This window comes from Lepus europaeus, chromosome 7, assembly GCF_033115175.1.
Source record: "Lepus europaeus isolate LE1 chromosome 7, mLepTim1.pri, whole genome shotgun sequence".
NCBI lineage: Eukaryota > Metazoa > Chordata > Mammalia > Lagomorpha > Leporidae > Lepus > Lepus europaeus.
The window spans coordinates 63,706,178-63,733,067 of record NC_084833.1 but is presented as its reverse complement, the minus strand read 5'-3'; the positions used below and the strand labels follow the sequence as shown (position 1 = coordinate 63,733,067).

General features: G+C 42.4%; 1 protein-coding gene across 1 annotated transcript in view; it reads right to left on the bottom strand.

The window, feature by feature from the left end:
- PPME1 (protein phosphatase methylesterase 1) overlaps positions 1–26,890 on the bottom strand; it is an 82,328-nt gene that overhangs the window by 7,998 nt on the left and 47,440 nt on the right. Inside the window, exons 6-11 of the mRNA XM_062196704.1 lie at positions 22,088–22,242; positions 21,506–21,596; positions 16,039–16,104; positions 9,653–9,776; positions 1,183–1,312; positions 262–306 (exon numbers count right to left, since the gene is read on the bottom strand). Coding sequence (XP_062052688.1) covers positions 262–306; positions 1,183–1,312; positions 9,653–9,776; positions 16,039–16,104; positions 21,506–21,596; positions 22,088–22,242 — 611 coding nt within the window. The remainder of the gene's footprint in view (positions 1–261; positions 307–1,182; positions 1,313–9,652; positions 9,777–16,038; positions 16,105–21,505; positions 21,597–22,087; positions 22,243–26,890) is intronic.

Here is a 26,890-nt window from a genome sequence, read left to right as displayed (position 1 = left end):
ATATTTTTTCCAATCTATGATTTATTTATTAAAGCTCTAAACTGCCAAAACCCAAAGGAGGCTAAGCATTTACTTCTTACATGTTATGGTACACATGGCCTTAGAGTACTAGACATTGTTTTAGTTGCTTCCTTTATACAAGCTCCATTTGCAAGATCATCTTCAGAATCTAAAAATCTTAGAATATTAATTTCCACATGATCCTGTCCCCTTCTCTGTCCACAGAAAGAGATCGAGGGGTATAATTTCTTGATAACTTACCTTGCATCTGGCCAATGGTCAAATCTTTGTCCAACCTATCAACACCTAGAACAAAACAACAGAATCTGTAAGTAGCTTCCTAGAAAAAGCGCTGTGAAATAGGTTTTGCTATTCAAGTCCTAAGTAAATGTTTTAACAAAGTTGTAAACACAATGACATTCTCAATTCATATTAATGTTGATTCTAACTCCCAAAGGTTATATTGTCACCAGATGAATCTTTCCATGGTGAGATTCCCCTGTGATCATTTTGCTCATTTAAACTGAAAAGTTTCTGAAAATAGGGTTTTAGCATTTTTGATCCTCAGAATACTCAGAATAGCCTTATACCACTGTATTGGGCTCTAGGAAAAGGAACTGGGCTTCATGGTGCAAAGCCAGGCCAGAATTAGGTCATCCCAGATAGATGCTTATGCTTAGTTAGGTTTTGGGACAAGGTGTAAGGAAAAAGAGCACAGGCGAGTGAGGACGGTACTCCATTTTCGAAGTCACTACCCATTTGCTTAGCAAGGTGATAGCTAGATGACAATATATCCACACAACTATGGAATGAATTCTGCCACCATACTTCAAGTCAAATTCCTAATCCCTGTCTCCAGCAACCCATCCCCACCCCCACCCCACCCATCAGACTGTATTCAGAGAGATAATCAAAGTTACATGATAGGATTTGTGTCCTTATATGAAGAGACACCAGAGAGCTCTCTCCTGGCTTCTCTTGGCCAGTGAGAAAGTGGCCATCTGCACACAAGGAAGAGTGCCCTTGCCAGAATGCAACCACACTGGCACCCTCATCTCGAGACTTTCAGCCTCCAGAACTGTGAGAAAACAGCTTTCGGTTGTTCAAAGCCATCCAATCTATGGTATTCTGCTATGGTTGCCAGACTGAGCTGCCCCGCCTCCACCACACATACACACTTACCAGCCAAGAGCAGCAATTTAGGAATAGGGCAACTAAGAAAGAGATTGGATAAGCCTCGAAACCAGCCATCCCAGTACTTTTCTGTTTTTGCCAGTTCAATTCTCCAGGTGTATGGATGGTCTTTCTTGGTCTGGAGGAATAAGAACAAGTTCTGAGTCTCTGAAGGTAACCCCTGGAAGAATAGGCTAAAAACTAGGCCTCTGGGAAAAGGACAAGGAAGGAAACTAGCATTTATTAGGGAACTACTGTATCCCAGACATTTAAAAATAAACATTTAATCTTCATCACAGTCTTGCCATATAATTGTTGTACTAATTTCTACTTTTAGATAATTGGAAGTCTTCTTTTTACTTCTATTAGTGAACTTAGGAAACTGCAAGATCACAAAGCCAGTAAACAGCAGAGCCAAAATCAAGCTTTTCATATACCCAACTATCAGGGCACTTCACCCAAAGAACTACAGTATGAAGTAACTGCAGTGTGAAAAAAAAAAAAATTGCTTTCAATACAATATTAAGTGAAAGAAGCAGAGTATATGCTATCTAAGTTGGGATTACTAAAAACAAAACAAAACAAAAACAAAACTAGTATACATAGGGGAAAAAACTGGGTGGAAAAACTGAAAAATAGGTTGGTTTGTTGGTAGAGAATTTTCTCCTCATATTCTGATTCATGATATGATCCCACAAAAGTAATTTAAAAAATGAAATATGACACAAATATTAAAATGTCAACAGCTGTTAAATCTTCATAGCTGGGGGAATGGCGCCGTGCTGCAGGTTAATCCTCTGCCTACGACACCGGCATCCCATATGGGCCCTGGTTCTAGTCCCGGCTGTTCCTCTTCCAATCCAGCTCTCTGCTGTGGCCTGAGAAAGCAGCAGAAGATGGCCCAAGTCCTTGGGCCCCTGAACCCACGTGGGTCTGAGACCGGGAAGAAGCTCCTGGCTCCTGGCTTTGGACTGGCGCAGCTCCAGCCGTTGCGGAAATTTGGGGAGTGAACCAACAGACAGAAGACCGCTCTCTCTGTCTCTCCTTCTCACTGTCTGTAACTCTACCTCTCAAACAAATACATAAAAAATCTTAAAAAAAAAAAAATCTCCATAGCTGGAAAGTGGATAGGCACATAGCATGCAATCAAGTATTAGCTAGCAGCAGCTATTGTGGCACAGAGGGTTAAACTGCCACTTGGGACACTGGTGTCGCATACTGGAGTGCCTGGGATTAAGTCCCACATCTGTGTCCAATCCAGTTTCTTGCTAATGCATCTGGGAGGCAGCAGATATGGCGTAAGTACTTGAGTCCTTGTCACCCATGTGGGAGACCTAGATAGAATTCTTGGCTCCTAGCTTCATTCTGGCCCAGTCCTTCTACTGCAGGTATTTGGGAAGTGAACAAGTAGACAGAAGATTTCTCTCTCCCCACACCCCATCACTCTACCTTTCAAATAAGTAAATAAAAATTTTTTTAATTAATTGAAGAGGCTGGCAATGTGGCAAAGCGGGTAGAGCTGCCACCTGCAGTGCTGCCATCCCATACAGGCAACAGTTCAAGGCCCGGCTGCTCCACTTTTGATCCAGCTCTCTGCTATAGCCCGAGAAAGCAGTAGAAGATGGCCCAAGTCCTTGGGCCCGTGCACCCACATGGGAGACCTGGAAGAGGCTTCTGATCAGCGCAGCTGCAGTCACGGTGGCCATCTGAGGAGTATAACAGTGGATGGAGGATCTCTCTCTCTCTCTCTCTCTAACTGCCTTTCGAATAAATAAATAAATATTTAAAATAAATAGTTGAAAAAATAATTCTTGTTATAGTTTGGATACTAGCTTGGATATCCCCTAAAGGCCCATCTGTTGAAAACTTGATCCCCCAAATTATTTTTTAATTTCAAAAAAAGATTTTTTTTTTTTGAAAGAGTCAGAGAGAGAGAGAGATCTTCCATCCACTGGTTCAACCCCCAGATGGCCATGGCTGAGCCAGGATGAGGTCAGTAGCTTCTTCCAGGTCTCTCACATGGGTGCAGGAGCCCAAACACTTGGGCCATCTTACACTGCTTTTCCCAGGCCATTAGGAGGGAGCTGGATGAGAAGTAGAGCAGCCGGGACATGAAATAGTGCCCATATGGGATGCCAGCATTGTAGGCGGTGGCTTTACCTGCTGTGCCACAACGCCAGCTCCTAAATTTTTATTTTTTAAATGTTTAAAAAATATGTATTCATTTACTTAAAAGGCAGAGTAAGAAAGACAGAGAGACAGAGGGAGGGAGAGGGAAGGAAGGCAGGGGGAAAGACAGACAGACTATCCATCAACAGGTTCACTCCCCAAATGACCTCAACTGCCAGGGCTGGGCCAGCTTGAAACCAGGAGCCTGAAATTCCATCAGTTTCCCATGTGGGTGGGAGGAGCCCAAGCACTTGAGCCATCATCTGCTGCTGCCTTGCCAGGTGCATTAGCAGGGAGCTGGATTGGAAGTGGAGGAGCCAGGACTTAAACCAGCATTCCATTTTAGGCATGGAAAGCACTGTGGCAAAAAGTATCCTATATGAAGAACCTCTATGGGTGAGACTCCAGTGGAAAGATGTGGTCATCAAAGAAGGATATACTTTTCCCTGATGGGAGGAAAGAACTTCCACTTTGCTGATGGCTTTGTCTAAATACTGATGGAATTTGTGGATTCAAAAGTCTTCCGTAGCCTAGACAGCTCATGTCAAAGAGCCCCGGTGATCACTGAGGTCATACAAAAGGATGTTAATTGTTAAATTAACAACAGGAGTCACTGAGCACTAACCTCCCATGCAGGACCTCTGCCCTCAAAGAGTTATATTAGGAGAGTTAGCAATAAACCTTGTTTCCAAAGATTTATCCCATCTTAGTGTATTAAGTGGAGGACATACTTGTCTCATAAATTTTAGCTAGGCCAAAGTATCCAACTCCATTGCTTGTTTTCTTAGGTACTTCTTTAATTAATGACAAAACTTATCCCCAAAGACTTACCTTCTCTTAATGTATCAAGTGTAGGAGACTCTTATGTCTCATAAGCTACAGCTATGTCTAAATGCTCACAAAAGATAATATCACTCTTGGGTGCTTTTTTGGAGTTAAATGAGTTTCTCAAAAAAAAAAAAAGTGAAAATTAACTTTGAGATCCAATGACTTTGAACAGCCCTCGTCGCAACTGTTGAGAAAGTTTTTTTTAAAAAAACTTTTTCTTTTACGTGTTTTTCTTTTACCATACACATTGATGAATTCTTTACTTACTATAGACAATCTTTTTTGCATAAAGCTAATTGAAAATAGATCTTATTTTCTTTTTTTTTTTTAGACAGGCAGAGTGGACAGTGAGAGAGAGAGACAGAGAGAAAGGTCTTCCTTTGCCGTTGGTTCACCCTCCAATGGCCGCCATGGCCGGTGCATCGCTTCTCCTGGTCTCCCATGTGGGTGCAGGGCCCAAGCACTTGGGCCATCCTCCACTGCACTCCCAGGCCATAGCAGAGAGTTGGCCTGGAAGAGGGGCAACCGGGACAGAATCCGGCGCCCCGACCGGGACTAGGACCCAGTGTGCCAGCACCGCAGGTGGAGGATTAGCCTATTGAGCCGTGGCGCAGGCCTGAAAATAGATGTTATTATAAAATAAGACTGGGAACAGCAGAGGGAGAAAGAACAGTGGAAGGGTGGGCACAATAGGAAGAATCACTATATTCCTAAAGTTGTACTTAAGAAATGCATGAAGTTCTATTCATTAAATAAAAGGTTTAATAATAATAAAAAAAAGGCATTCCAAAATGGAACCTGAGCATTCCATGTGGTGGCTTAACCAACTGTGCCACAACACATGCCCCTAAAAAGACTTCAAAAATTTTTTTCAATTTAAAAAATGTATTTGAAAACAGAGACAGAAATCTTCCATCCACTATTCTCTCCCCAAATGCCTACAACATTTGGCGGTGGGCCAGGCCAAAGCAAGGAGCCTGGCACTCTGGATTTTCTGTGTGGGTGGCAGGGATCCAAGTACTGTAGCCATCATCTGCCGTCTCTCATGTTTGCATTAGCAGGGAGCTGGTATCACAAGCCGAGCCAAGACGTACACACAGATACTCTGATATGCGATGCAGAGGTCCAATAGCATCTAACCACAGTGGAAAACCTTTTTTCTACCAAGGGCCCTTTGGATATTTATAACATCATTCATGGGCCATACAAAATTACCAGCTTAAAAATTAGCCTGCTATAGATACTGAATTTTCAATCCTACCTGCAGTTGCCTTGGCAAGGCCAAACCAAATGATTTTGTGGCTTTATCACAAGGCCAAATGCCTCCCCATTTTTAAATAAGTTTCTTTTTATTTGCGAGGCAGGTCATCCCCCAAGTCTTCTGTGAATGGTGAATGGATTATTGCCAATGGTAACGGAGTAAGGGCGGAGACCTGATCCAATCATGGTGTCTGGGAGGTGGGCCCAGTGGGTATCTTTAGGTCACCGAGGCTGTGCTCTCAGAAGGTAGTTCTTATGAAAGGGCTGGGTATAAAATCTGAGCTGTGCCTAGCTGTTCTCCCTCTGCTCCTTAACCCGCCATGTGACAACCCCTCTGCATGCTTTCAGCCACCCTCCAGCCTCTCCCGATGGCCAAACCAATGGGCTGTGAACCTCTAAAACCAACCTTGAGCAAAATCTACCTTTTCCTTTATAAGTTAGCTTCTCAGGTATATTTGTTATGGTGACAAAATGCTGACTAATCAATTCTCTATCATTTTCTGCATCACTGAAATATGTGACATATATAACAAACAACTGGGATACTGTATCAATCAGAACATGGACATCTGGGCATGACTATGAGACAGCAATACATTAAGAGTCACTGGATGATCAAGATGTCCGTACTACCCAGAGTGGTCTCAGGTTCAGCATAATTCCTATCAAGATTCTAATGATGGGACAGGCATTTGGCCTAGCAGTTAAGATGCCTTACATCCCTCATCATAGTGCCTGGGTTCAAGTCTTAGCTACACTGCCAGTTCCAGGTTCCTGCTGATGTGTACCCAGGGAGGCAGCAGATAAGGGCTCCAGTAGTTGGGTTCCTGCTACTCCTGTGGGAGAACTGGGTTGAGTTTTCAGCTCCTGGCTTTGGCCTGGCTCAGCCCTGGCTATTGTGGATATTTGGGGGAGCAGAGCAGCAGACAGCATCTTTCTCTTTCTGCTTCTCAAAAAGAAAGGAAGGAACGAAGGGAGGGAGGAAGAAAAATTAACAAAAAGTAAATTCTAATGGATTGAGAAAAAATCATCTTAGAATCATTTAGAATCTCACAAAATCCTGAACAACCAAAACAATTTTGAAAAAAGAACAAAATTAGCCAACTCACGTTCTCTGATTTTAAAACATACAGTATAAAGCTGCAGTAATCCAAAGTTTGGTTCCAACAAAAAGAGCAAGGGAACAGAACAGAGACCGGAGCAATAAATTCTCCAATATACAAATAATCTTTGACAAGAGTGCTAAGATCATGCAGAAAGAACAGTCTCTCCAACAGATAGTTCTGGGATAACTAAACAAATATCCATATGCAAAAGAATGATATTGGGCCCTTACGCCACATATAAAAATTAACTCAAATGGATTAAATACCTAAATATAAGCTCTCCCAGAAGAAAACCTAGGGGAACAGCTTCATAACCATGGACTGGCAATGATTTCTTGGACATGACGCCAAAGGCACAGACAAAAACAAAAACTGACAAATGGTACTCTATCAAACTTAAGAACTTCTATGTATCATGGGACACAAGAGCAAAAAAAGACAATCTGTGGAATGGGAAGAAATCTCTGCACATCATGTATCTGATAAGGAGTTACTATCAAGAGTACATAAAGAATCCTTACAGCTTAGCAAGAAAAAAAATCAAATAGTCTGAATTAAAAATGAGGTAAGGGGTTGGTGCTGTGGTGCAGTGGGTTAACGCTCTGGCATGAAGTGCTGGCATCCCATATGGGCGCCAGTTTGAGACCCGGCTGCTCCACTTCCTGTCCAGCTCTCTGCTATGGCCTGGGATGCAGTGGAGGACGGCCCAAGTCCTTGGGCCCCTGCACCCATGTGGGAGACCCAGAAGAAGCTCCTGGCTCCTGGCTTCGGATTGGCGCAGCTCCAGCCGTTGCGGCCAGTTGGGGAGTGAACCATCGGATGGAAGAGCTCTCTCTAGCTCTGCCTCTCCTCTCTCTGTAACTATGACTTTCAAATAAATAAATAAATCTTTAGAAAAAAAATGAGGTAAGTACTTGAAAAGGTGTTTCTTCAAAGGTAATATACAAATGGCTAACAAGTATATGAGATATTCAACATCACTAATCAAAAGAGAAATAAAAACAAAAACCACAGTAAGATACCACTTCACCTTGCTTAGGATGGCTATTATCAAAAAAAGAGAAAATAAGTGTTGGTGAGGATATAGAGAAAATGGAATCCTTGTGGATTACATGGTAGAATTTCTGTGGAAAACAGCAAGGCAGTTTCTCAAAATATTTAAAATAGAACTACTTATATGACCCAACAATCCAACTTCTGGGTATGTTATTCAAAGTAATTAAAGCAGGGTTTCAAGGGACAGGCGTTGTAGCATAGCCAATAAAGCTGCCATCTGCAATGCCAGCATCCAATACGGGTGCCAATTCATGTCCCAGCTGCTTCACTTCCAATACAGCTCCCTGCTAATGGCCCTAGGAAAAGCAGCAGAAGACGGCCCAAGTGTTTGGGACCCTGCCACCCACATGGGAGACCCAGATGAAGCTCCTGGCTTTGGCCTGGCTCAGCCCTGAACTTTATAGCCATCTGCAGAGTGAACCAGTAGATGCAATACCTCTCTGGGAATGGGAGAGGGAAGAGGAGGAGGGGCTTTTAAGCCAATAAATAAATCTTACAAAAAAAAAAAGTGTCTTAAAGAGATATTTGCAAATCCACGTTCATAGCAGCACTATCACAATGGTAAAGAGGCAGAAGCAACCCAGATGTCCATCAGCAAATAAACAAGTAAACAGAATGGTATTCACATATTATTCACCATTTAAAAAGACGGAAAGAAAGCCCATCACCTGCTACAACATGGATGAACCCTGAAGATAGTATGCTGAGACAAATAAGCCAAGGGCATTATCTTCCATTAGTAAGATGCTCATAGTCCATCCCAGAAAGTCTGCTGCTCAAAATCACTCAACATTTTCCAAGAAAAAAATCACCCCTTTCCACACTATCCTCAAACCAACTACGCAGCAAGTACTCATAAAATATTAGTTATGGGGGCCAGCACTGTGGCATAGCAGGCAAAGCTGCTGCCTGCAGTGCCGGCATCCCTTATGGGTGCGCCAGTTTGAGTCCTGACTGCTCCACTTCCGATCCAGCTCTCTGCTATGGCCTGGGAAAGCAGTACAAGATGGCCCAAGTCCTTGGGCCCCTGCACCCATGTGGGAGGTCCGGAAGAAGCTCTTGGCTTCGGATTGGCGCAGCTCCAGCCATTGTGGCCAATTGGGGAGTGAGCCAACGGATGGAAGACCTCTCTCTCTCTGCTTTTCATTCTCTCTCTGTGTAACTCTTTCAAGTAAATAAATTTTTTTTTAAAAAAGAATACATATTTTATTTGAGATTTAATTCTTGCACAGTTAGAAGACAATACCAGTCAACATTCCAAGGAAAACTAGCAGGGGCCACAGTATCTTTTTGATTGCATCTTAGGAACATCCAATGCTATGACTTAATAGGCAAAACTTCAAAACAGAAAATGTTGTGTCACACTTTTAATGCCATACTGGAGAGAGACTGATATACTCATAAAGTATCAGAAAGTTTCCCCAAGGAAATAAATTTTGAAAGATGGGTACGATTTAGATGGGGTTAGAACAGACTGGTAAGGGGGCCGGTGCTGTGGGGTGGCGGGCAAAGCCACAGCTTGCAGTGCCGGCATCCCACATGGGAGCCGGTTCAAGTCCCAGCTGCTCCACTCCCAATCCAGCTCTCTGCTATGGGCTGGGAAGGCAGTAGAAGATGGCCCAAGTACTTGGGCCCCTGCATCCACGTGGGAGACCTGGAAGAAGCTTCTGGCTCCTGGTTCCTGACCTCTCTCTCTCTTTCTCTCTCTGCCTCTCCTCTCTCTGTGTAACTCTTTCAAATAAATAAACAAATCTTAAAAAAAAAATAGACTGGTAGGAAACAGGAGTTTTGTCATGAAAGAAACTATAGGAGCAGAAGTACAAAGGTGAGAAGAAACCTGGGAAGAAAGCAATGTCTGGGGTAGGGTAAATACTGTAAGTCTTAAGTTCCAATTGGTCAGAACTATCAACAGTGCTTTATATCTTACCTTTAGCCTAAATACCTCTTATGATAGTGTGTGTTCTAAAGTAACTAATGGTGTACATCTCCCTTTGCTTCTATACCCACACACCTTAAACCAGTCCATACCCATCTTTCCAAGAAGGCAGGCCTCTACCCACCTCCATGTCGTCTTCCTTTTTCCTCTTGTTTACTGACTCACTTCCTTCTTCATCTTCTTCTTCTTCCTCTATGATTCCTTCCACTATAGATTTTGAGCCTTCTGGACTTGTAATTCCTTCACACCTAGTTTTTAAAACAAACAAACAAAAAAAGGAGTATCATATATTTCTCTCCTAAATGCAAATTATCTCAGATATACTTAGTCTTTCTTTTTTTTAAACAGGCAGAGTTAGAGAGAAAGGTCTTCCTTTTTCCATTGGTTCACCCCCCAAGTGGCTGATATGGCCGGCGCACTGCACCCATCTGAAGCCAGGAGCCAGGTGCTTCCTCCTGGTCTCCCATGCGGGTGCAGGGCCCAAATACCTGGGCCATCCTCCACTGCCTTCCCGGGCCACAGCAGAGAGCTGGACTGGAAGAGGAGCAACCGGGACAGAATCCAGTGCCCCAACAGGGACTAGAACCTGGGGTGCCAGCGCCGCAGGCGGAGGATTAACCTAGTGAGCTGCGGTGCCAGCCCTTACAGTCTTTTATAATCAAATGTTAACTAAAACTTAACAATGCTCCTGGGAAGGGGAGGATGCAAAAATGTGCATTTCCAGGGCTGTGGAAGCTCATGCAAATCTATGACTATTTTCCAAGAGCTGGTTTCCAGTTCTTGCACCAATACTGACCCACAGAAAGGGAGCACCCATTTCCTGGGGCATGGTGACAAGAGTATTATGGGTAATGTCTTATATAATCTTAAAAAATCCTATGAAGTAACCCTGAAGAGTTAAGAAAACTGCCCAGGATCACCTACTCATGAGTGGTATCTGACGGGCGGGAAGGCAATTCAGGCTCAACCAGCTCTGAGGCACGCACGTTCTCTGCTGCACCCCGCACACAGAACAGGGCTGGAGCAGGAGAATAGCGCCCACTTGTCAGTCAGCTGACAGAACCCAGGAATTAAAGTGAGCATGGGCAGCTGAACCTTGCAGATGACACTATCGGATCCAACCAATTACTGTTTTTTCTTAAAAACAGTATCTCTTTATATTATGTAATTAGGAAGAAAAATTATCACTTGAACAGCTGGAACTGTTCAGAGAAGACTCAATGGAAAAATACACTGGCGAAAGCTAAAGGTTGGGCTGGCGTTCTGATGTAGCGAGTAAAACTGCTTCCTGCAATGCCGGCATGCTACATGGCTGCCAGTTCATGTCCTGGCGGCTCCACTTCTGATCCAGCTCCCTACCAATGGCCTGGGAAAAGCAGTGAAAGATGGCCCCAAGTACTTGGGCCAATGCCACCCACATGAGAGGCCTAGAAGAAGCTCCAGCTTCAGCGTGGCCCAGCTCTGACCGTTGTGACCATATGAAAAGTGAACCAGCAGAAGAAAGATTTCTCTCTCTCTCTGTCCCTCCCTCTAACTCTTGCCTTTTAAATAAATAAATCTCTGCAAGAATGAAAACTGGTTATTTTGTCATCCAGGATGCGAGAAAAAAGGACAGAAAATAAGCAAGATAAAGAGTCTAAGATTAATTGAAGCAGATTTTTAAGAATAGTAACTTGAGGGCTGGCGCTGTGGCATAGTGGGTAAAGCTGCCGCCTGCAGTGCCGGCATCCCATATGGGTGCCGGTTCAAGTCCCAGGTGCTCCACTGCCAATCCAGCTCTCAAAGGCCTGGGAAAGCAGTGGAAGATGGCCCAAGTCCTTGGGCCCCTGCACCCACATGGGGGACCCAGAAGCTCCTGGCTGCAGATTGACACAGCTCCAGCCATTTCGGCCAACTGGGGAGTGAACAAGCAGATCAAAGACCTCTCTCTCTGCCTCTCCTTCTCTCTGTGTGTGTAACTCTTTCAAGTAAATAAATAAATCTTCAAAAAAAAAAAAAAATAGTAGCTTGCCCTTTTCTGTCTTCTCTACTAAACTCAGTTAAGTGTATGGTCACAAATGTTTTCTAAGTAGTGCTTTTCTATGAAACTTGAGGGGCCAAGTTTCACATCTCATATAGACTCCAGATTTTTAAAGACTGGTAGAGAAACATGCCTTGAATTTCCATAGCCTGTGTGTATTAAGAGGTTCATGGCAATTTCACCTAGATTAAAACAGTAGAAAAGTTCTTGCTATCTGTGTGACAATTAACACATACACACGGGTTTACTTATTAAGAGGAAGTATTTTAATTAAAAATTTAAAACCACTGATCTACCTGCATATAAGCCATGTAACCGGCACCTATATGGGATGCTGGGGCTGCAAGGCGGTAGCTTTACCTGCTATGCCAGAGCACTGGCTCCTATTTATCTACTTTTACAACTTATTTAACATAAGCAGAAATGAGCACTAATTAAATTTTTATAGAAAGCTTTTAATAAACATAAATTTCTTAAGTTCAACTTTTGGATTATAGCGGTTCTTCCCCCCATACCCGCCCTCCCACCCCCAAACCATCCCACCTCCTAGTCCCTCTCCCATCTCATTCTTCATTAAGATTCATTTTTAATTATCTTTATATACAATCAACTCTATACTAAGTAAAGATTTCAACAGTTCACACCTACACAGACATACAAAGTATGAAGTACTGTTTTATTGTTAATTCTCATAGTACAACACATTAAGGACAGAGGTCCTACATGGGAAGCAAGTGCACAGTAACTCCTGTTATGGATTTAACAATTGACACTCTTATATATGACACCAGTGATCACCCAGGCTCTTTTAATGAGCTGCCAAGGCTATGGAAGCCTCTGAGTCCACAAACTCCAACCTTATTTAGACAAGGCCATAATCAAAGTGGAAGTTCTTTCCTCCCTTCAGAGAAAGGTACCTCTTTCACTGATGGCCCCTTCTTACCACAGGGATCTGACTCACAGAGATCTTTCATGTAGGTCATTTTTTGCCACAGTGTCTTGGCTTCAGAGCATTTTAGCCAGATCTGAATGCCTTAAGGGCTGACTCTGAGGCCTTTAAATCCCTTAACCCTTCTTTTAAATAGCCAGGTGCCCTGTAATTAGGTGCATATACATTTATAATAGTTACATCTTCCTGTTGAATTGATCCCTTAATCATTATATAGTGCCCTTCTTTGTCTCTTTTAACAGTTTTTGTGTTAAAGTCTATTTTGTCTGATATTAAGATGGCTACACCAGCTCTTTTTTGGTTTCTGTTGGCATGAAATATCTTTTTCCAAGCTTTCACTTTCAGTCTTCATGCATCTTTGTTGGTAGGATGTGTTTCTTGTAGAGAGCAAATAGATGTGTTTTGTTTTTTAATCCATTCAGCCAGTCTGTGCCTTTTAACTGGGGAGTTGAGGCTATTTACATTCAATGTGACTATTGATTAAGTAATGACTTTGCCCTGCCATTTTTCCAAAGATATACCTAATTTATACTTTGAACTTCTATGATCTTTTACTGAGAGATTTTCTTCCTTTACCTTCTTTCATATTGATTTCATGTTTCTGTGTTTCTGTGTGTAACACATCCTTCAGCATCTTTTGCAAGGCTGGATGGGTGGTGACAAATTCTTTCAATTTTTGTTTGTTATGAAAGCTCATTCACAAATGAGAGCTTTGCAGGGTATAATATTCTGGGATGACAGTTTTTTCTCTTAGGACTTGGGCTATATCTCGCCATTTTCTCCTAGCCTGCAGGATTTCTGATGAGAAGTCTGCTTGAGTCTAATTGCAGATCCTCTGAAAGTAATCTGGTGTTTCTCTCTTGCACATTTTAGAATCTTCTCTTTATGTTTCACTGTGATGAATTTGATTACAATGTGTCATGGCGAGGATCTTTTCTGGTCATGTCTATTGGGAGTTCTGTGTACTTTCTGTACTTGGATGTCCCTTTCTTTCTCCAAACCCAGGAAGTTCTCTACTAGTATCTCACTAAAAAGGCCTTCTAATCCTTTCTCTCTCCATGCATTCAGGATCTCCTAGAACCTGAATGTTGTTTTTGGTTTTTTTATAGTATCCTGTAGATTCCCAACAGTATTTTTTAGATTTCTAATTTCCTCTTCTTGTCATTAGTTTGACTGTATACTTTCCTGTGCTTTTGTCTTCTGATTTTCTCTCTTCTGCCTCACTGATTCTGTTTTTAAGGCTCTAAACTGCATTTTTTATTTGTTCTAATAAATTCTTCATTTCATTTTGCTTTTTAAGATCTCAATTTCATGTTCTATTGAATTCTTCATTTCACTTTGATTCCTCCTCAAGATCTCAATTTCATGGGAGAAATTTTCTTTCATGTCCTGCATGGGTTTCAGTAGTTCATGCATTTGCTTTTGATTACTTCTATGTAATCGTATGATCATCTTTTTGAGTTCCCTTTCTTGTATTTCTTCTATCTCATTATCTTCATAATCTAGTATTGAAGTGTCCTGTTCTTTTGGGAGCGTCATGTTGGCTTCCTTATTCTTGTTTCTTGGATTGCTGCATTTGTTGTTCAGCATTTGTGGAGATACCCGTTGGTTTCTTCTTCTTTTTTTTTTTTTTCCCCACTGTGGTGGCTTTTATTGTTGTACTATGACTCTGTAGACAAGTAGACTGTCTGCTTTCAGTGAATTTCTAGAGGCTTGTAGGAGAGGCCAGAGAGCTCTGTTCAGTTCTCCATGGTTAAGGGCGTGCCTAAGGTGACCCTCCCAGGTTTGGCATGGTAAATCTCTCCCTTTTTTTTTCATCAGAAGGGAAGTATATTCTGCTCAGCTGAGCTCTTCTCCTCAATAAAGACCAGTGCCCCAGTGGGTATAATATCTGTCTGTTCTGTCCCAAGGACCACACAAAGGATCTGTGCAGTCCTCAGTGTAAGTTCAGATTCCCTAGCAGTGTCTCTCACCAGGTAACCAGGAACCCCCGAGCTTATGGCATCTCCCACTGAGACTGCTCAAAGTCTCAGCCACACTGTGAGTTCTCCCACACACCCCCAGTTTTCTTCACAGTCCCGGTTCAGAAGCTTCACATAGTCACAAGCTCCTAGTCCCCTGTTATTTCTCCCACCAGAGTCAGGAGTCGCTACTCAGCTGATTGCTGGGCACAGACATGACCTGGCATAGCTGTTATTATGTCCAAAATGGTGCCCATTCTATCGGCTTGTCACAAAGGCTTGTCACCTTTGTAAAGTGATCAGAGACAGAGAAATGTGTCCGTCCCGTACTTTTTTTTTTTCCCCTCATCTAATTTTCTGGTGTACTTTCCCCCCGCGGGGCTTCAAGCCTCATTCTCTCTAGGCTCTTCCTGCTGCTTTTTTGCCAGTGGCTTGGGCTACTGTGGTCTCATCTCGCCTCACTTTCCAGCGCTGGTACATAGGCTCTTGGTTGCTGGAATCCTGAGGCTTGGGTGCCCACACCCTCCACACAGGTCCACCATGTCCCTCTAATTTCGGTAGTTTCCTCTGGTGTTTTTTCCCTAGCTCTTTCCTGAGACTACACTATCTCCACTTTTTTTTCAAACTACCTTTTTCTGGGCTAGAGCAGTAAGCTCCCTCCCTACCCCACCATCTTGGAACCCTGCCACTTGTTTTCAGTACTAATTAAATTTTGATGATATTAAGGAATTCATATTTCAGATGTGTTAATGTCCTTCTGATTACCTTTAAAAAGCTCTTCTAGAGCACATTCAAATTTTACAGAGGAAATTATATTTGTTTGGAATTTGCTTAAAATATTCATACTTATGAGAAGTAATTAGGTACACAGAGGAAAGAACACCAGCCATGAGTTAACTGTTTAATGTAGGCAATGGGTGCATTAGGGCTCATTGTATTATTCTACTTTGACATGCTGGAAAATGTTCAATAATGTAAGATTTCTAAAAGTGAGACGGTATAAATAAAATGCCTTGCACAGTGGCTAGCAAGTAGTAGCCACTCAATATGCCATCATTCTTTCACCTCTCACACTGTTCATTTTCTCAGTTCATCTAAAATTTATTTTCTGACTACAGAGCAATACTAAGGACTCATGTCACTCTATCAAGAAAGATCATCTGTGCTATATAAAATTAGCTTACCCTTAGCATCTGGCCTTCACTCTGGCTATGCCACTTTTTATAATTTCCTCACACCAGGCTGAGCTTAGAAGATTTAGAAGAATGAAACCACAGCTACTGAGATGGACACCTCAATTTTAATATTTACTCTCTGGAATGCTTCACTTTTTAAGATCTAGAGTTGTGCTAAGGTAATCTAGTATTACATGGAGCACTAATATAACTGCCTTTGAAATTTCAAAAGAAAAAGAGACAATCAATCAATGTATGTGGCTAGTGCAATTGAGCTCACCTGTGAAATGATCTAAACTAACGAAGGCATTTATCAGGAGGGTAGAATAGGAGTAAAACAAGTAATCAGTAATTCTCTCTATGCTTTAACCGCTAACCAGCCTAAGGGGGAAAAATAAGACCTACTGTTTGACTTGGCCAACCATGGAGACCCGAGCAGATTCCAGATTTCGAATTTGGCCACTCTTCACACTAGGAGAGAAAAGGGAGAAAGGAAGTTATGCAGCATCCATCTTACCACATCACTAAAATCAAATAATTTTGTAGATTCTGTGAAATCTAATACAAAGGTGATGTCACCAATTTTGTCTACTATGGAAATTAACCACTATATATCATCATGGCTATAGCCAAGTAGTAAAAATGAAGTAAATACATTGTAGCCATTTCTGCAAATATTTACCAAGAAGGTGCTAAGTGCTAGGCTTGTGCTCAAGAAGCAGGAAACTCCATAGGGATAAAGAGACACAAATAGATAATGTTAGTATAATAAGGTAAGGTTCAAAGAAGTACGCCATTTTGAATGAAGAGGTTAAAGAAAGCTTCCCAGAGGTTCTGCCTAAACTAGGGACTAAAGACAAGAAGTTAAGCAGAGGCCAGCGCCGCAGTTCACTTGGCTAATCCTCCGCCTGTGGCGCTGGCACTCCGGATTCTAGTCCTGTTTGGGGCGCCAGTTTCTGTCCCCAGTTGCTCCTCTTCCAGTCCAGCTCTCTGCTATGGCCCGGGAAGGTAGTGGAGGATGGCCCAAGTGCTTGGGCCCTGCACTGCATGGGAGACCAGGAGGAAGCACTTGGCTCCTGGCTTCAGATCGGCGCAGCGGTTGTAGCAGCCATTTGGGGGGTGAACCAACAGAAGGAAGACCTTTCTCTCTGTATTTCTCTCTCACTGTCTAACTCTGCCTATCAAAAAAAAAAAAAAAAAAAAAAAAAAAAAAAAAAAAAAGGAAGTTAAGCAGAAAATAAAAAAGGGAAGTCCAGGGTATTCCAGGGAAAAGGCACACTGTGAACAAAGGCAGCAGGAGGAGGATTTTTAGAGAACTGAGTGAAAGGAGAGGCAGGGGAAATGGGAAAGTGTAAGAAAACAAGATGGTAGGCTGGAGCCAGCTCCTCCATGGAGGGCCAAGCATGATGCTATGTTTTCAATGCACTCCCCAAAGTTCACGTGTTGGAACCACAATCCCCAAATATAACAGCATCAAGAAGTAGAACCTTTAAGAAGAGATTAGGTCAGGAGGGCTGGGCTCAGCTCTCACTAATAGATTAATGTCCTTATTGTAAGAGTGGGTTCATTATAAAATTCAGTTTGGCGCTCTCTTGCTCTTGTTCTTTCTATGTGATGCTCTCTGCCACCATGTTATGGGATACAGCTAGAAGGCCCTCACCAGATGTAAGCTACTTAATTTTGGATTTCCCATCCTCCAGAACCATGAATTAAATATATTTTTATTGGTTGTCAGCTAGTGTGTGGTAATCTGTTTAAGTAGCACAGAACTAAGATACATAGATAATGTCATAAAGCTTAGATTACTGGAATAGATATTTATCTACCTAAGTACATTTAAGGGCAAGGCAAAAATGACTATATGTCCTGTGAGGACAGGAAAACACTGCTTGAAGCATACCACACATTAAGTATTAGTTTTAAGCTTAAAAATCATGTAAAAATGTAAAACCATCCCCTTAGATGATAGCATTCTTTAATTTCTTTCATTAAATGTAAAGCAGAAGCAATCAGAAATATTAATCCTTTTACTACCAACTGAACCTACAAATCCACTGTACTTCTAAATCATATTCTGTGTATTGATGGCTGTTTAATATCTCTGTTCCTAGTCAGGTCAACCTTGGGTAACTGGTTCCCATTCCTCTTATTTTTGAAAGGATACTGTTTCCTTCAGTTATCATCTCTTCTGGGTCATTATTACTTTCTCTACTGGGTGACATAAGTATCTCTAGCCCTTAAAAACATTCCCAACACCACATTCAATACTAGCTTCTAATTTCTCTGCTCTGCTATAAAGCAAAATTCCTCAAAAGAGTTATCTTTCTCTATTTTGTAACTCTAAGGAAATTCTTGGGGCCAGTGCTGTGGCATAGCAGGTAAAGCCATTGCCTGCAGTGCTGGCATCCCAATTGGGCGCTGGTTTGAGTCCTGGCTGCACTATTTCCAATCCAGCTCTCTGCTATGGCCTGGGAAAGCCAAAGAAGATGGCCCAAGTGCTTGGGCCCTTGCACTCACGTGGGAGACCCAGAAGAGCCTTGCAGCTCCTGGCTTTGGATTGGCCTAGTTTCAGCTGTTGCAGCCATTTGAGGAGTGAGTCCGTGAATGGAAGACCTCTCTCTCACTGCCTCTGCTTCTCTATAACTCTTTCAAATAAATAAATAAATCTTAAAAAAAAAAAAAAAAGAAAGAAAAATTCTTTCCCCAACTTCTATCGGGTTTTTATCTCCTACTTATGTTCTAGGACTTCTTTTGTCAACATCGCTTCTATCCCATTACAGTGGTCATTTCCTGGTCCTCATCTCCCAAGATCCCTTAGCAGCATTCAGAACAGTTGCTCTCTTCCTTCTACAAACAGTGGCTGTCCTCTCCTGGTTTTCCTTCTATCTCACTAACTGTGACTTTTCAGTTTCCTCTGTGAGATCTTCCCCTTCTTCACAAGCTCAAAATTTGTGAAATATCCCAAGGCTTAGTTCCTGGATCTTTTTCCAATCAAAATCAAATCCCTAAGTAACTGCATTCAACTTCACAGCTTTAAATATAATCTATGTGATGATGATTCTCCAGTTTATCCATCTCTTCTACCTAGTCTTTATAACCTCCTACTTTACAGTTCCACTTAGATGTATGATAAACACTTAAGTTTGTCCAAATACAACTCCTAATTCGCTGCCTCTTATTTGCTATCAAATTTCTCTGTCTCCACCACTAACCCAAGTGCTTGGGCTAAAACCCTACAAGTCTTCAGTGGGTTCCCTCTCTGTGCCCTCTATCTATATCCAATCCAGAAACCAATCCTGTCAGTTCTACCTTCAAAACCTGTATCAAATCTGACCATATTACTTCTTAGTCTATTGCCATCCTAATCTATACTTGCCATCATTACTTTCCTACATTACTACAATAGTCTCCCAACCAATTTCCCCCCTTCCATCATCACCCCACTCTCCACTTCTCCTTATTCTATTTTCCTCTGCGTAGCCAGAATTGTGGAGCCAAGATGCAAGTCACTGTATGTCCAACTTTAAAGTCCAGGTTCTTAACGACTATACTCTCCTGTTCTATTAAGAAGACCAAGAGAGGAAAAGCAGTAATTGTTGGCCTTGTATTTCAACTTCTCTTTTCAAACTGGAACAGCCAAATGGCCTTGAGTTATAACCCCGATTCAAATATTCAGTGGTGTTCAAAATAAAATTACTACATACCTCATAGTATTCTTTCTGAATCTCAAGCTCAGAAAGTAGGTTCTAAGAATTAGTAACTCACATAGAATCCAGAACACCTTAACATTTAACAAAGAGAATCCTATTCTGTATTAGGCACTAGAATCAAGAATCTATTTCTGGGGCCAGCACCGTGGCATAGCAGGAATCCATATGGATGCCAGTTCAAGTCCCGGCTGCAGCACCAGCATCCTAGTTCAAGTCCCCGCTGCTCCACTTCCGATCTGGCTCCCTGCTAATGTGCCTGGGAAAGCAGCAGAGGATGGCCCAAGTCCTGGGGCCCCTGCACCGAAGTGGGAGACCTGGAAGAGGCTCCTGGCTTTGGATCAGCTCAGCTACAGCTGCTACAGCCATTTGAGGAGTGAACCAGCAGATGGAAGACCTCTCTCTCTATCTCTACCTCTCTCTCTCTGTAACTCTTTCAAATAAATAAAATAAATCTAAAAAAAAAAAAAAAAAAAAAAGAAGAAGAAGAAAGAAAAAAGACTATCGGGACCCCCATTTCTTGTAGCCTCTGTGCTTCCTTCCCTGTGCTGTGTTCATGTTTTTACTTGTTTGTATCCCCTGATTTTTACTGTTAGAAACTGCACCTGATTCATCCCCAATTCTTTGCTCAGGCACTGACACAGCTTAGGTACTGGGAAAAAAAGTTCATTGCATAAATTTTGAAAGTTTAGAAAACGGGTGGCTTTAGATAACTGAACCATGTCTGGGATAATTTCCTTACTGGTTATTACTGGGGCAGTGGGCAGGCAACCTGGGCTGGCAGCAGCTACATTCTCAATGCTGTGACACCTCAAGATAGAGATCTCTGGTCTTCTGAGAGAACAAGAATTTATGTCACAGTAGTAAACAAGGAGTGGCAGAAGCAACCTCATCAAACATTCTGGCATGAAAGCCTCTGCCCTAGGAAAACCCTAGGGTATATTTACTAGGTCCTAATTTTCTGCTTGATATTTCTGATTCAGCTAATAAATATGTAATGCCTGCTTCAGCCAGCAGTATGATCTCTGCAGTATGCAAGTAGAGAACAACAAACAGAAAACAGCTTCTGCTCTTATGATGCAGGAAGGACATTAAGACATACACTAATGAAAATTAACAATGTAAGAATATCCCTCAAAGGAGGATCTGAAGACTTAAGGGGTAGGCAGAACAATAGAATACGGATTTAAAAGTCCCGACAGTTTTACTGAGGGATTTATCTGGGAGTTGGAGGTCATCTCTGAAGAATGAGTAGAATGACAGATGGTCAAGATGTTTTATCCCAAGACTGATCGGTGAAGCAGGACAGAATTTTACTCAAAGAATATCTAATCAGGGGCCAATGCTATGGTACAGCGGGTTAGCGCTCTTTGCCTGAAGTGCCGGCAACCCATATGGGCGCCAGTTCGAGACCCGGCTGCTCCACTTCCCATTCAGCTCTCTGTTATGGCCTGGGAAAGCAGTAGAAGATGACCCAAGTCTTTGGGCCCCTGCACCCACGTGGGAGGCCTGGAAGAAGCTCCTGGCTCCTGGCTTCGGATTGGCACAGCTCCGGCCGTTGTGGCCAATTGGGGACTGAACCAACAGATGGGAGACCTCTGCCTCTTTCTCTGCCTCTCCTCTCTCTGTATAACTCTGACTTTCAAATAAATAAACCTTTAAGAAAAAAAAAAAAAGAATATTTAATCAAATAATTGACTGAATAAATTCATGACTGAAAAGCCTTTATATAAGTATAAATCATAGCAAAACAATTTACCAAAGCCCAAACAGATGCTAAAGTGTGAATCCTATACCCATTCTGTTTCTCCATCATTTTATGTGGAACACAGGAAGTAACCCAGAACCATCATGCCTCACAGATGGAAGAGATGTAAGATAGCACCTAGTCCAGTGAGTTCCCTCTCTCTTCAAAGAGAAACAGAAAACAGATGATCCATCATTGCTATGAATTTAGGACACTGTACTACACTTGAAAAAAGATCAGTTCTAGATAACTGAGCAGTCTGAAATTCTACTGTTTACATAAATGTTTCTTCACATGCCACTACATTAAAACTTGAAAATTCAACTTCTATTTCTTTGAATTTGGTGCTTGAGCTGACAAAAAAAGGGAAAACTATACTTTAACATTTAAATTAAAGACAACACAGATTGTGAGTTACCTCCATTCAATAGCATTCTCCAAAGACTTGAAAGTTTTAGGACGACCACGTAAGAAATTCTGCATGCTATTAAGTGCATCCATGGCTGTACCTACATGTTAAATAAACATTTTAATCACAGCATTTTATTCTGAGCATTTACACTTATTGAGTCAACTCTACATAGCTGTCCCCAGTGACAGATACAGTTCTATGAAAATGCAGATTAATTTGACACCCAGCCTCTAAGATGGTCCTCAATAATTTCTGCATCCCAGTATTCACTTATGTGGAGGGCCCCATAATAAATAAGGCTGACTAATATAGCCAGCAGTGTGATAAAAGATATGGAAGCTTCTTTTTTAAATGATTAAACAGAACTATGGGACAATATATATAACTGAAATATTATACAATCATTAAGAGCAATATGAAGAGCTTCTAATGTCATGGAAAAATTATTAAATAACTTAAATTCTTAAAAGACATTATAAAGGCAGAGGGAGGTATTTCAAGTAAACATGGCAATAAACCAAAACAAGATAGTAATAATTTACTATGTAGGTCAATGATTATGATTTACTCAATACTAAGAAAACTTACCTTCCACAACATCAATCATGCACAGACCCAGAAGACTTGGCACAAGGTTGGATGATGCTGTATGGACTGCAATGGCACCACCCATGCTATGCCCAATCAGCATAATTGGAGGAGGAAGGTCCCCATACATGGCTTCAACCACATTGCCAACATCTCTGCAAAAAGAAGGGAACAAAAGCTGAGATTGCTCTCCGACAGTACCACAAAACTTGTTTTCTTCCCCGGTTATTTCCTTTAGTTAACAAACGGTCCTGGGAGACTGTAAAGGCCTACTGGATCATCTTACAAATGTACCTATGTAAACCTCGAACATGCCCACAACTCTCAATACAGATAGCTACACGCCTAGCTCTCCTGATAATAGCACTCCCATTTTCTGATTTTCCTTAACATCACACTTTCGCCATTCTACACATTTAGTACAGTTACATAAACACATTCCTTTATTTTGAACTGAAGCTTGAAACTCTGAACAAATCATTTAGTTGTTCTATGCCTCAGTTTTCTCATCTAAAAGACAAAAATAATTTTAAAAATTTTTTAACATTTTAAAAAACTGTATTTACTTGAAAATCAGTTACACAGAAAGGGAGAGACAGAGATAGAGAAAGGTAGATCTTATATCCGCTGGTCCACTCCCCAGATGGCTACAACAACCAGTGCTGGGCCAGGGTAAAGCGAGGAGCCAAGAGTATCTTCCCGATCTCCTACATGGGTGTCAGGGGCCCAAATCCTTGAGCTATCTTCCATTGCTTTTTCCAGGCCATCAGCAGGGAGCTAGATCAGAAGTGAAGCACCAAAACAAATCCAATATGGGATGCAGGCATTGGATGTAGGCAGCAGCTTTACCCATTATGCCACAATGCCGACCCAGAAAAATTTTTATGAGAGAGACAGAGAGTCTTTCATTCGCTGGTTCATTCCACAAATGGCTACAACAGCTGGAGCTGGGTCAATCTGAAGCCAGGAGCCTGGAGCTTCTTCTGGGTCTTCCACACAGGTGCAGGGGCCTAAGGACTTGGGCCATCTTCTACTGCCTTCCCAGGATATAGCAGAGAGCTGGATTGGAAGTAGAGCAGCCAGCCTCAAACCAGCGCCCCTATGGGATGCTGGCACTGCAGGCAGTGGCTTTACCTGCTACGCCACAGGGCTAGCCCCCAAAAATAATTTTTAAACATGTTTTGAGGATTAACTGAGAAGTGAATGTGAAACTACTCTGAAAGAGTAAAGCACTATGAAAATTCTAGCATTATTTACAATTTACAGTGCATATTGTAACAATTTTAAGGGGCCGGCGCCGTGGCTTAACAGGCTAATCCTCCGCCTTGCGGCGCCAGCACACCGGGTTCTAGTCCCGGTTAGGGCGCCGGATTCTATCCCGGTTGCCCCTCTTCCAGGCCAGCTCTCTGCTATGGCCCGGGAAGGCAGTGGAGGATGACCCAAGTCCTTGGGCCCTGCCCCAGCATGGGAGACCAGGAGAAGCACCTTGCTCCTGCCTTCGGATCAGCGCAATGAGCTGGCCGCAGCAGCCATTGGAAGGTGAACCAACGGCAAAAAGGAAGACCCTTCTCTCTGTCTCTCTCTCTCACTATCCACTCTGCCTGTGCAAAAAAAAAAAAAAAAAATTTAGTTGCTTGAAGGACATTTAGAAATTTAAGTGCTCAAGGAACTAGAAAGGTGTCTGGAGCTTTTTTTTTTTTTTTTTTTTTTTTTTACAGGTAGAGTTAGAGAGAGAGAGAGAGAGAGAGAAAGGTCTTCCTTCCATTAGTTCACCCCCTCCATATGGCTGTTACAGCCGGCGTACTGTGCTGATCTGAAGCCAGGAGCCAGGTGCTTCTCCTGGTCTCCCTTGCGGGTGCAGGCTCAATTACTTGGGCCATCCTCCACTGCACTTCAGGCCACAGCAGAGAGCTGGAATGGAAGAGAAGCAACCGGGACAGAATCCGGCGCCCCGACTGGAACTAGAACCAGGGGTGCCGGTGCCGCAGGCGGAGGATTAGCCTACTGAGCTGTGGCGCCAGCCAGGAGCTAATTTTTACTAGCTTTTGTTCTAGTCTACAATTATGAGTGATGTGTTCAACAAATTCAAACTTCAAAGCAGGGATGGGGTAACATTCAGCCTATGTGTAATTTAAGGCCCCTGAAATTATTTGGTCAGGCCCTGCACGGAGGCAACCAAGGCAGGGCTTAAAATTCAATAAATCTATAGTAGGCCAATTTTTAAGCTGATAATTTTGTATGGCCTGCGAATAATGTTAGAAATATCCAAATGGGCTGGTGCCGCAGCTCACTAGGCTAATCCTCCACCTGCGGCACCGGCACCCCAGGTTCTAGTCCCAGTTGGGGAGCCAGATTATGTCCTGGTTGCTTCTCTTCCAGTTCAGCTCTCTGCTGTGGCCCAGGAAGGCAGTGGAGGATGGACCAAGTAATTAGGCCCTGCACCCGCAAGGGAGACCAGGAGGAAGTACCTGGCTCCTGGCTTCGGATCGGCGCAGCTTGCCGGCCGTGGCGGCCATTTTGGGGGTGAACCAATGGAAGGAAGACCTTTCTGTCTCTCTCTCTCATTGTCTAACTCTGCCTGTCAAAAAAAAAAAAAAAAGAAAAGAAATATCCGAATGGCCCCTGGCAAAAAAAAAGGCTCCCCCTCCTGCTGAAAATCAAAACTGAAATATGACTTTTTTGAACTTTCGTTTCATTTGCATGGAGATCTTCATTATTAAGGTATGTTTTTGAGGAGTGGCTGAGTCAGCCAACTTCAAAATACAGTTGTGATTAGGTGACTGTCACAGATACCTCAAGCACTCAGTGTTAACCAAATACAGCAGATGTAAATGTAGGGATACAGACCTTCAAATATGGTCTCCACAATTCACAATGGCAAGGCAAATTAATTTTAAGTATATCAGACAAGAATTATAGGGAGTGAATAGGGTAGCTATAATATCGGCAGACAACCTGAATGAAGACAAGGAGGCCACCAAATTTTATGAGTAACAACAAATAATAGTTTAATATTCCTTTGGAGTTAAAATTAAGACTAAGAAGTAAAGCAGTTCAGGCAGTCATCTAAAGAGACAGGTCTCAACTAAAGATAATACAGTCAGGATTAAAAAGTCCAAGCTTCTTTGATACTGTGCTGCTTCTATGGTAAATGCAAAATTTCCTCTGTAAGACAAAATTACATGAAAAGAAGAAAAGAGAATTAATATTTATTCAGTGCTGTTACGGTTTGAATGTGTCTCTGAAATGCATATGTTAATAGCATTTGGAGGTGATTAATTTATTCAATGTTAATGGATTAATGGGTTATCTCAGGAGTGGCTTTGTTCTGTCTCACTTGCTCTGTGTCACCAGGTGATACCTTCTGCCATGCTATGATGAAGAAGGCCCTCACTGGACACTGGTGCCATGCTCTCGGACTTCACAACCCCTAGAACAGCAAGCCAAATAAACCTCTATTCTGTGACAGTTACCCAGTCTGTGATATTCAGTTACAACAGAAAACAGATTAAGACAAGTGCGTATTATGCAATATAAACTTTCCTAGAAGGCTATCTTCTGTAATACTTCAACAGCTCTGTCTAGAAGCACCTTATTATTATTTTACAGATGATAAAATTGAGCACACATCTATCACATTTTTTTTTCTATTTGCTTATTTAAAATTACCAGAAAATTGTTTAAGAAAACTTTTATTTAATAAATATAAATTTCAAAAGTAAAACTTTTGGAATACATCTATCAAATTTAGGAATTGGCAAACTCAATCTCATTAGGTCTACCAAAGTATCACCATGTTTCTACCAGTGTTAAAAGACCTACAGATTCCTGCTACCTCCTTGAAGCATAATGAAAGCCATTTTCCCTAAGGACAGAGAATTATGGATTCAGGGCAATTCTATGAAGTCAAAACCATGATATGATGCCTTTGCTCAGTGAACACTGGAAAATATCAGAGACAAAGATAATAAGTGATTTTTGGAGTAACATTTGGAAAGACTATACAACTCAAAAAAATAAATAAGTAAAACAGGTAGCGTTTCAAAGTAAATTCTGAATATTAAAAAAAAAGACCATAGGGCTGGTGCTGTGGTGTAGCTGGTAAAGCTACCACCTGCAGTGCTGACATCCCATATAGAGGCCGGTTTGAGTCCCACCTGCTCCACTTCCCATCCAGCTCTCTGTTATGGCCTGGGAAAGCAGTAGAAGATGGTCCAAGTCCTTGGGCCCCTGCACCTGCGTGGGAGACCCAGAAGAAGCTCCTGGCTCCTGGCTTCGGATCAGAGCGCAGCTCCTGCCATTTTGGCCATCTGGGGAGTGAACCAGCAATGGAAGACACACTACCCTCCCCCTTCTCGGCCTCTCTGTAACTCTTTCAAATAAATAAAAAAATCTTAAAAAAAAAAAAGAGACCAGAGGCCAGTGCCATGGCTCAATAGGCTAATCCTCCACCTGTGGCACCGGCACACCGGGTTCTAGTCCCGGATGGGGCACCGGATTCTGTCCCAGTTGCCCCTCTTCCAGGCCAGCTCTCTGCTACGGCCTGGGAGTGCAGTGGAGGATGGCCCAAGTGCTTGGGCCCTGCACCCCATGGGAGACCAGGAGAAGCACCTGGCTCCTGCCTTTGGATCAGCGCGGTGCGCCGGCCGCAGCACGCCGGCCGCGGCGGCCAATGGAGGGTGAACCAACGGCAAAGGAAGACCTCTCTCTGTCTCTCTCTCTCACTGTCCACTCTGCCTGTCAAAAAAAAAAAAAAAAAAAAAAAGAGAGAGAGAGAGAAAGGTTATTAGCTCAGTTAATTAA